The 11,052-nt window shown below is 40.6% G+C and overlaps 1 protein-coding gene across 1 annotated transcript in view; it reads left to right on the top strand.

Annotated features, from left to right (window-relative positions):
- The first annotated feature begins 395 nt into the window (after positions 1–395).
- Naf1 (nuclear assembly factor 1 ribonucleoprotein) overlaps positions 396–11,052 on the top strand; it is a 30,287-nt gene continuing 19,630 nt past the window's right edge. The window contains exons 1-2 of the mRNA XM_013023588.1: positions 396–1,019; positions 3,768–3,942. Coding sequence (XP_012879042.1) covers positions 535–1,019; positions 3,768–3,942 — 660 coding nt within the window. The 5' untranslated portion in view covers positions 396–534. The remainder of the gene's footprint in view (positions 1,020–3,767; positions 3,943–11,052) is intronic.

The raw sequence follows: 11,052 nt of genomic DNA, 5'->3' as shown, positions 1-11,052 counted from the left end.
GATGGGGCAGTTGCAGTTATCTTCTGAGACGATGCTCAATGCGCTTTCCGCCTATTGATCTATCTATCCCTTTCAAACTTAATTTCACCTTAATGAAATGACTGGAAGTTCACTTTTCAAGATCTCCTGAGTCAAGATGCTACTCTACAGAACCTAGCCGTCTCCGGTTAGATCCCTCATCCCTTCATATAAACGTGCTTTCAATAGCATTTGCTCAGACCCAAACTCAGACCTCATTCCATTCCTTCCCTAAACCTGGGATCAATCCTGCAGCTAATAGGCCCCGCGGGCCCCGCCCCCTGCGCGGCGCGTGACGTCACACGTTCTCCCGGAAGTGCCGTGCGTGACGCCGGGGGGCGTGTCCCGGCCGCCCCGCGTGTGTTTACCGGTGAAAGGCGGGAGCTTCGGCGCCGGCCTCGGAGCGTTCGTTCCCGAGGTGTGCTTACCGCGTCGGGCCCGGCCGGAGCCCGTCCGTCGGTCTGTCCGCCTGCCCGCCCAGGACGTGAGGCCCTGCTCGGTGTCGGGCGCGGCGCCATGGAGGTGGTGGAGGCCGCGGCCGCTCAGTTGGAAACTCTGAATTTCAGTAGCTCCGGCTTCAGGGTCGGCCCGGGCCCGGCGGATCCGAGCCCGGCGGGTCCGTGTCCGGACGCCGTCCCCGAGCCCGAGTCCGGGCCGCCGCCCCGCCGCCGCCGGAGAGCCCCCCGGCCGATCCGGCCGAGGAGGCGCCGCCCTCCAGGGAGCCGCCGCCGGCCGCCGCCGCCGGGAGCCCCGCGTCGCCGCCGGAGCCGCCACGCGTCCTCCCCGGCCCGGACCCCGCACGGCCGGCGCTCGCCCCGCAGCCCCCGGACACCTCGGACTCGGACTCGGACTCAGACAGGTCTGGTGCCTTCGGGTCCGGGGCCCGGGGACGCGGGGTGGAGCGGGGCCCGGGACGGTGGGAGGCGGCGGAGGCCCGGTGCACGTGCCGTCACGTCGCTGGGCCCTTCAGCGGCACTCTCAAGTTTCCCTTCCCTCCGACGGTGCTAAGCCCGGAGAGGTCTGGGTGCAGAGTGGTAACTTTCAGCTACAATGTGATCGGTTATTTCTCCACTTAGCCCTGTGGTCACAATTTTGGAACATTGTGTCAGATCCTAATTACCATCTTGCCATCAGATCTCCCTCCCCCCTCCCACCCCCGCCCTTTTCTTTTTCTCCCTATGATTGAGGTAGAGGCAAACAACTTTGCGTTTCGAAGTTCTCCACTGTCACGTTGATTCACAAATCCTGGTAGGGCACGCTCGTTCATGAGATTATCTAGCTGTTTAGCAGTTTGTGAAATTCCCCCTCCCCTTTTCCTTGTGGTGTGAAAAGATTTCCAGCATCTGGGACGTTACAGAATCTCGCTGAACATGGTCTACAAACACTTTTGAGTATGCTGTCTGTGTGGGGTGTGAGGAATGTTCCCAACAGATAAGACAGAGAGGAGATGAGGACTTTGCTTTTTAGGAAATTCATCATTTTTAAGTGGTAATGAAGAAGGGTGAAGGATTTTAGTAGAGGGAGTGTGAATAGACTAGGAGGGAAATAAGCCAACTGTACACGTGATTAGTTCTGAGATTATAGTTACCATGTGGGTTTTGTAGAGTACAGGTCGCTGGAAAAAGTGAAGTCTGTGGTAGATTGTTTGGGGAGAAGGATTGAAAGTATACTGAGATAAACCATCGAGGTAGTTAAACCAACCTTTAAGTTGTTCTACATGACTTTTTGACACTTTGTGGTTGGATGATAGAAGAAGGTACCAAATTTTGCAAATATTTGTACATTCAAACCATCTGTGTTTTTACTTGTTGGTAAGGTAGTACAGCACAGGTTTCAGGGAATTATGATATAGTGCCAGGCAATATATAGTAACAGTTTAAGAGCATTATGGGAGTCTGGGAAGGAGGAAATTGGATGAGGAGGTGCTTAAGGCAAACATATAAAAAGGAATAGGAATTGTCTGGGGCCAAAGCATTTCAGATCAAGAAAAACACATGTGGCATGTGGAGGTCCATGTACACTGGGTTTCTAAAGTCCCGTGAGTTTGTGTGCTAGATTAGACTGTTAGAGGTGGTAGGAGATAGGATTGTGAAGGTTACCAGGGCTCTATGGCTTTTACCTTTCCACAGTATACAAGTTTATGGAAAAGCCTTAAACTTTTCTGTCTTTGACTATTTTTTTTTAAAAGTAGGAATAGTACAAACCCATATAGCCACCACCTTAATTTAACAGTTTTGAAACAGTGCAATATGTCTTAAACTCATGTACAGATATCAAGTTACTTTGTCTTTAATTAGAGCATATATTATTGATGAGGACATTCTTTTGTATAAATACACATATATAATTAATACTTCTATCTGTTGTTCAGTCGTTTTATTTCTTGGTGCTGGTACGCCAGCTTGAACTCAGGGGCTTGCCCTCTCGCTTGACTTTCTTGCTCAATAAACAATTCTTTTAAAGCAAGAGTGTGAACTGATCAGGGTGGAAGATCATGAAAAGATAAAGGAAGTAAGAAGAAGAGCTGATCACTGAAGGGAGAGGTTATCAGTTGGGTACATAGACAACTGTTTCCGAAAAGAAAGTAAAAAGTAAGAGCCTAAAATAGTGGAAATAAGATGAAAAAGTTGAACAATCTGATTACCAGTCTGGAGTTTGGACTTGACATTTATCCAATAGTGATTCCAGGGTTTTAAGTACCATGACTAGAATAAATAATAAGCAGGGAAATAAAAGGGGAATGGGAAAGCATGTTCGTAAAGAAAATGCATTTTTTCTTTTGTTTTTAACTTGTTAGTCATGTGAGGTATACACAGATCAATCATAAGGATGAGATGCCTATGGAGGCAGACAGACATATAGACATGGTATATAGTGATACCAGGGCTGAAAGTTCTAGAGTTATATGCCTGAAGATGGTGATTGAAATTATTGGAATGAATGAGGTTATCCAGATAATAGACAGAGAAGAGAGAATCACTGTACATAGTACCCTTGAAAATAGCAGAGGAGCTTGGTGTTGATGGGGGCTTACTCGTTTAATTCTAGCTATTCAGGAGGTTGAGATTTGAATGATCTTAGTTTAAAGCTAACCCTAGGGAAAAAAAAGTCTGTGAAACTCCCTTCTTCAAAATCACCATCAAAAAGCAAAAGAAGAGGTGTGGCTCATAGTGGTAGAGTACCAATCTTGAGGCTAAAAGATAGGGACAGCACCCAGGCCCTGAGTTCAAGCCCCAGTACTGACAAGAACACAACAAAAGCCATGCTGGAAGAGTGGCTTGAGGGTTAGAACACCAGCCAAACAAGCAAACCAAAGGATTGTGACTTGCAAGCTCCAGCTATGGTTCTTCAGGGGGGATAAATGCACATAAAATAAGCTGGAATAGGAGAGCCAGTCAAAAGCGGTTTAACACCTAAGAAGTTTTCAGAGGGGCCATCCTTCAGGAGTTTCCAAGTTGTCTGAAGACTGAGAAGAAACTTTTGGCAAGCAAGTGGTCTCCTCATTGGTGACTAAGAAAGTAGACTTACTCACTGATTGTCACATGCTTAATTATACTCAAAATGTCTGACATGTGACATGATAGCAATAGTGGATTTCTATTAGACTGCTTTAAACATAAAGACCACTTCCCTGCAGCAGTCATTTTTTGAATTAGAATAGCAGTAGTTAATAAGGAAGATAGTTCCTATTTGAATCATTTTATTTTAATATCATTGTAATACTTGACCAATGTTTTTTTCTTCTGCAGTGAAACAGATTCGGATAGTTCCAGTTCCTCCTCTTCCTCATCATCTTCCTCATCCTCATCTTCTTCCTCCTGTGTATCACTTCCTCCCGTGTTGTCAGATGGAGACGATGATTTACAGGTTGAGAAGGAAAATAAGAATTTTCCTCTTAAAACAAAAGATGAGTTGCTTCTTAATGTAAGTACCTAGATTTGTTAAGTTTATTTTTCATGTTTTAAAATGTACTGTTGTGGTACTGATTGATTATATCTGCCTCTCTCTGCCTCATTCATTTGATATGTCTTCTTCTCAGTTTATGTAGAATATTTTGCCATGCCTTTTCTTTCTTACTCTTGCTGATTTCTAAGGTTGCTTAAAACCCTGGTGTTTGATCATGGTTTTTATTGGGGGATTAACTTCAGTTTGGTACTTTATTTTTTAATCTTTCTTAGAAGACTATTGTGGAAGCAATTGTAGCAACATGGAACGTGCCAGGTACAGTAAACAAGATTAGACCAGTTTGAATTTCCATGCTACATTCTAGAAAGACATGGATAAATAAAGCAGAGATTAAATTTAATTATTACAAGTGGTATTGAAGTGTGTGAATGTATATTTGGCCCATGCGAAGATTTGATTTTGCTATTATTTACTTTTATAACTTGGAAAAGTGAGATGATGTGTTCCTTTTTGAGCTATTTTTATGACATCTTTGGGAAAGAGAAGTTCCCCATCCTTTATATACCACTCAGCAGCTCAAGAGAGATGGAGTTACAGTGAGCTAGCTCTCTGGTCCATCTAAGTCAGAGCCATGATGAATGGATCTGGAATAATACTAGCACTACTTCAGGGTTTATCTTTGAAGTTCCAGGATGAAAACATTTTTGTTCTGAATATCAAGAGTGGTATGGCTGCAAGTATTTGGTGAGTTTAGGCCTCTGTGTTCTTTGGTAGGATTGGCATTTTGGGTTACTAATGGACATTTGTAAAAGTCAAGGGTAGGACTTTGTGCTACCTTACCTGGAGTCTGGCATACAGCCTTGAACCAGTCTTTTGTGGATTCACATTGCTTGGTCATGAGACACTGGTGTTAGAGTGGGTGAGTGGGAGAGCATGTGTAGGAAAGCAGAAGCTTGACAGAGCGCACACAGGCCAGGAGCATGCTGACAGGAAGCGAGGGTGAATATGTGTATTTTGAGGAGGGTGGGGCTGAGTCTGTGTCATGTAAACCACCTGGGATGTGGTCTCCATCACAGGATAAAGGAGGCTTACATCAATTCCAAAAGATGCCCAGTCAGCAGAAGATTGTCTTTTACCTTATGGAGGCAAATACTGGGAAGCGCTTATCTTGTCTTGCGTGTGGTTGTGAAGAGCAGACTCAGATTACTCAAGGGAACAGCTTTGTTCCCTTGGAATAGGAGAGCCAGTCAAAATGTGTCTAATGCCTAAGAAGTTTTCAGAGTAGAGCAGTCTCTACTCAGCCTGGCTTTTGTAGTGCATTTGTCAGTACTGGGGCTTGAACTTGGGGCCTGGGTGCTGTCCCTTAGCTGTTGAAAGCTTTGTTACTCAAGGATGCAGAAGGCCTTATTACAGATTTTTGCCACTTGGGAACTTAGGCAGTCCTTAGGACTGGTCACCCTTGTTTATTTCATATGTTTCTTGGATGTTTCACCTGTAGCTTCATCCTTTACAGATATCTTTCTGGATTTCTGTGTCCTGGCTCTGAATATGACTTTTTTGTGTGCAGCTTTCCCATGAACTTTGGGGACAGTATTCTTACTTGTTTTTTTCTTTTTAGAAAGCGATGATGCACTCTTCCTGGGAAGTGTCCCATTTTGCTACAACTAGTCCTAGCTGTATGCTTTGGGCTATTTTGTTCAGGACTTTCATTCTTCATGTGGACTCCTAGGAACAGAGGTTGCATGTCTTAGTTGGTATGAAGCTGCCATTTCTATGCAATCTATAGTTTAATTACCTAGTGACATTTTGAAGAAAATTCGTGAACCATTCTATCTGTGTGATCTTTCCTAAAAGGCATATATAAATTAAAATGCTCCAGACAATTTATGGCACTCTTTCTTTCTTTCTTTCTTCTTTTCTTTCTTTCTTTCTTTCTTTCTTTTTTTCTTTCTTTCTTTCTCTCTCTCTCTCTCTCTCATTCATTCATTTAAGTTTATGGCAGTTTTATAGTTTGTGCTGAACCTTTAGTTATTCCTTGAACATTGACATTCTCAGTTTAACACAGCTTTATGTCGTGTCTTTTCTAGAGTGTTTTCTATTGCTATTTAGTCTGCTGAGCTTCATCACTACATCCCATTATTCTGCTTGTCAGCAGGAATGTCGCTCCTCTGGATCAGCCTCATTAAATTTCTCCCATTGTTTATAGCTCAGTCGTAGGCATCTGTGTGTTGGATGGACATCCCTATTCTGAAAATCTAGAATCCAAAACTTTTCTTAATGCAGATGTGAAAATTCTACACTGTGAAACTTGCTTTCATCCACAAAGTAGTTAAAACTAATATATAATATAAAGTCACTTATAGTCTATGTATAAAGTAAATATGAAACAAATGAACTTCACAAATACTTCTGTTGCCAAGGATTTCTAACTGGAGTCACGTAGCCTGTACTAACAGTACAAATACAGGGGAACTATAGTGAAGTAACTTAGAGGGAACCTTTAGAATTAAACCTTAGCATGAAATTTTATTTTAAATCAGCTTATAACCAAATCTTACCATCTTGAGATTTGGTTTTAATCCCATTAGTAGTGTTGCACACCTGTAATCCCAGTAGTTAGGAGGTCTCAAGCTACAGGCCATTTTGGGATAGGCCTCAGTAGCACTTTGGCGAGAGCTTTCTCCAAACAGAAAAAAGGAAGGAGGTGGTGAGGGAAGAGGGTATTGTTACTGTACCATAGACGAACTGAAAAAGGAGTCTTCACAAGTATATCTTAAACATAATGGGATAGAACAGTCCTTTTAACCAAGAACCCTGCTGTAACACTGGAAAGGCTTCTATAACCCCACATAGTAACTAATACATCATACAGCTTCTAGCTACACTTGGCCACTGGGTTGATTCGGCGTTTCCATGAGCTGGAAAGTTACTTTTTGCCGATTCTTTTGATTTATTTCTACTCTGAACTGATTTATACTCTCAACTCTTTGTTAAAAATAAATCAAATAGGTTTGAGTATTTAGAATCACAAGAACATTGGGGCTAGACTGGGAAGGTGGCTCGGTGGTAGAGTGCTTGCCTCGCATACGTGAGGCCTTGGGTTCAATTCCTTAGCACCACATAAGCAGAAAAAAGATGGAAGTGTCGCTGTGGCTCAAGCAGTAGGGCACTAGCCATGAGCTGAAGAGTTAAGGGACAGCGTCCAGGCCCAGAGTTCAGCCCCCATGACTGACAAAAAAAAAAAGAAAAGAAAAAAGAGCATCAGGGCTATGATATTCTAAGCTCTTAACCAGAGTATGTTTTATCAATCAATGCTTATTGCTTTCTTTTCTATATACCTAACTGTAACATTTTAAAATTATGACTAGTGCTTTTGGAGATAAAAGTGAATAGGGCAAATAGTGATTATAATATGCCACAGCATATTAATGTGAATGAACAATACATGAGAACCTTTTGTGTTATAAAAGAAGTGCACTGTATAGTTGAGTGTACTACTTGATATGTAGTACGCTCTAGTCACGATATTGGTAATGCATACACATCCTAAACATCTTCGTGTGACTGTATGGAAAATCCTTGGCTATCCCAAGTGGTAAGAAGTTGCAGTGAAGTATTTCATACTTGTTCAGTCTCACAGCACCTATGAATTGTTGTTTCCAAATTCTAACTTGTTTGTAAGTTTTGTCCTGAATGTATGTTTCTCTTAACTTAAGCTTTTTATGACTATAGGTACATTTTAAATTACTGCCTTCTATTCTAAATATAAAAAGCACCTACTGCCATTCAACTCAGAATGCCTTATATTCAAACAATGGGCTATACTGGAAAGGAGATACCTTTTTCTTTAGTACTTGGTGCTCTTTAATACATAGATTTTTGTTGTTTCTGCTGTTTGAGCTCAGGGCTTTGGTGCTTGTTAGGTAAGTACTCTATCACTTAATACCTGCCCGACCTCTTTTGCTTTAGTTATTTTTGAGATAGAGTCTTAAGTTTTTGCCTGAGCCACTGTTGAACCATGGTCCCCAAACCTATACCATTTACAGGACTACAGGCATGTGCCACCATCTGGCCGCTGATGACCTGCCATTTATCTCAGAGTCCCACATCTGGTGTACCTGGCTAATACTCAAGACCTTTGAAAAAAGTTAAAGTTTTATATTCCACTACACAAAATTATTTCCATAAAGTTTATATGAAAGATGAATTGTGGTTAAGGATGTAGCTCAGTGGTAGAGTACTTGCTTGGCATTGCAGAATGCTCTAGGTTTAATGTCCAACAAAAAAAAAATACTGAAGACACAAATAAATAATTGTTTTAGATATCATTCAAATAAATGCTATTTCACTCAGTACAATTTTATATTCCTCTGTGTGTGTGTGTGTGTGTGTGTGTGTGTTTGTGTGTGTGTGTGTGTGTGTGTATTGTTGGTGCCAGAATTTGAACTTAGGACCTCATACTTGTCCTCTTGTTTGGTTGGTTCTCTGCCACTTGATCCATGTATCCATCCTAGCTTTTTGTTGGTTTTATTAGCCCCAGACTGCCATTCTTTGGACCTCAGCCTCCTGAGTAGCAAGGATTCTAGTCATAGGCCAATAGATCCATCTATAGACCAGTATTTAGCTAATTTAGCTGTATGGATATTTGAACCCAGCCTTGTACTTTCTAGGCTGGCTCTTTACTACTTGAGCAGGACTCTAGCTTTCCAGTCCATATTTGTAGGTTTTTCTGAGTGCTGTAGAAAATAAAGGGCTGGAAATGTGGCTCAGTGGTAGAGTGCTTGCCTAGCATGCATGAAGTCCTGGGTTCAATTCCTCAGTACCACATACACAGAAAACACCAGAAGTGGCGCTGTGGCTCAAGTGATAAGAGTGCTAGTCTTGAGCAAAAGAAGCTCAGGGACAGTGCCCAGGCCCTGCGTTCAAGCCCCAGGACAGGGAAAAAAAAAAAAAGACCAATGTCTGATAGAGGAGTGTAAACATGCTTATGCTGAAAGAGACATGACAGTGTTGATGGTAGATTATCAGTAGCATATTGTACGTGATGTGAGAAGCTGTAGGATTGAAAAAGAGGGGGGTAACTTGAACTGTCATGGTCACAGAAGGCATCCGGACTTAAATTGAGAGAGGGAGCTGAGAAAAAGATGATAGATAAAGAGCATGTGCACTTTCCCAAAAGAATTGTGATTTTTGTCATGTGACAGTAATAGTCTTAATGTCAGTCACATGATAGGAGCTCAGGGAAAGAGTGTTCATGTATCATCCGTAGAGCTAGTTTTACCAACTCTAAAATCAACATTTACTTCATCTTTTAACATATCAGAAAAGTTAAGACTTAAAGCTAATAATTATAGGCATATTATAGTTAGTTGACAGTGATTTTTCTCTTATCAATATATAAAATCAGTTAGAGTAAAATAGAATGAAGACATACTTAACTAGAAAAGGAAAATGGAAGACATTCCAAAGGATTGGCTTTTTTAGGGAAAATATTTAATGGGCTACTCAGTTATACAGCAGAGTAATTAATGAGGGCATTACTGTTAATTGGTAATAGCTAAAGAAATTGCTGAGTTCCATGGAAATTTGTAAATTAACTCTCCCTGGAGAAATTCATGAATTAGAAGCTAAATATTGAATGTGGTCATAGTTGACACAAAGTGTACAGACCTAATCCACTCTTTTTTCTAATATGTTTTGCCAGAAAAAATAAAAATTGCAATCATGGCTCTCAGTACTCCAGGGATTGGAACCTGCTTTCCAACTATATCTGAAAAGTGAAGGCTCACCTAATAGCATCAGGTAACTGGCTGCTAGTCATGTCCTCTGTGCTTTGGTAATAGTAGAGAAGTGGTTAGATTTCTCAGTTCTCCCCAACCAGGGAGCAAAAAAGAGTAGTTTTTGGTGCCATTTTGATCCCTGTCCCTTTCAAAAGTGGAGGGACACTTTTATCATAACTCCTATTTTGTTCTGGGAGTTTTAGACACTCATCTTTTGATTCGTGTGTCTATAATTTTAATAGGATGAATTTTTAAATTTAATATGCTACTTTTTAAATATTTTGCTTAACTGAGTAGTCTTGTAGGCCAAATAACTATTTAGAGAATCAGAATATAATAATATTGACAATAACTGTTCATGAATATTTTAGTAGTACAGTTAAATATAGTGCATTTTTAATGCCCTAGTATCTTTCTAGAGAATCATAGCAATTAATTTTGTTGTAGTCTGAGATACATTTCTACATTAGCTGTTAGCTGTGTTTACCTGAACTTCAACGTGTTTGGGATTGTGTTGTTAGCCACTTGTATTATTTAGAATTTGTATTATTGTTTTATTCAGCTTCCTCATTACTTGTGGATAAGAAGCTGGTAATAAACAAAGTGACTTTTGTGAGAATATGCAAATGAGGAGAAACAGAATCAGGACTGCTGAGATTCCAGAGAGTGCTCTGCTTTTATTAGCAGCATGTATAACAGGATTGAATTCTGATCATTTTAACCTTCTGATTATTTAGTTTTTAAATAATAATGAATAATAATGTGCATTTTGTCATGGTAAAGGATGTACATCTAATCTAATGTGTTTATTCTGTATTGCTTCTCAGAAAAATTATGACTTAGAATTGTGGAATGTGGTAGAAAATAAATAATTGAATATCTTTAATATGTTGGTGTTTTGTAGAACGTGTGTGAAATGCTGTGATGTGGCTGGCGATTTATATTCTCATGTGTTCTTTTCTTTGGCTGATGTCAATCCTTGCCTACTCTTTAGTGTTATCTTGAGAAATAATGAATAAACCTGTCCAGAAAACTTTTTTGGTCCTCTTTGATTCTGAGTCAGTAATCACTTTATAATCCTAATGTTACTTACCTCTAGTTATAGATAATGTACATCTAAGACAAGTTTTCAATTTCATTTTAATTGTGGGAAACGTAATGAAAATAGAAATTAACTGTGTCCTCTTCCTAAATGATAAATTTAGGTAAGCAGTAAGATGTTATAGTAACACAGTACATGCCATTAAAATGTAGTTTTAAAATTTTGGCTGGATGTAGATCGATGCTGCTAGTAACGGGTGTTTTGTAAAGTATGTTTGATGTTAGAGAATGTAAAGTGTTGTCTAAG

The sequence above is a fragment of the Dipodomys ordii genome, unplaced genomic scaffold (genome assembly GCF_000151885.1).
Source record: "Dipodomys ordii isolate 6190 unplaced genomic scaffold, Dord_2.0 Scaffold4, whole genome shotgun sequence".
In the NCBI taxonomy this organism is placed as follows: Eukaryota; Metazoa; Chordata; class Mammalia; order Rodentia; family Heteromyidae; genus Dipodomys; species Dipodomys ordii.
Note: the sequence above shows the minus strand (reverse complement) of the source record. Positions and strands in the feature narration are given on the sequence as shown.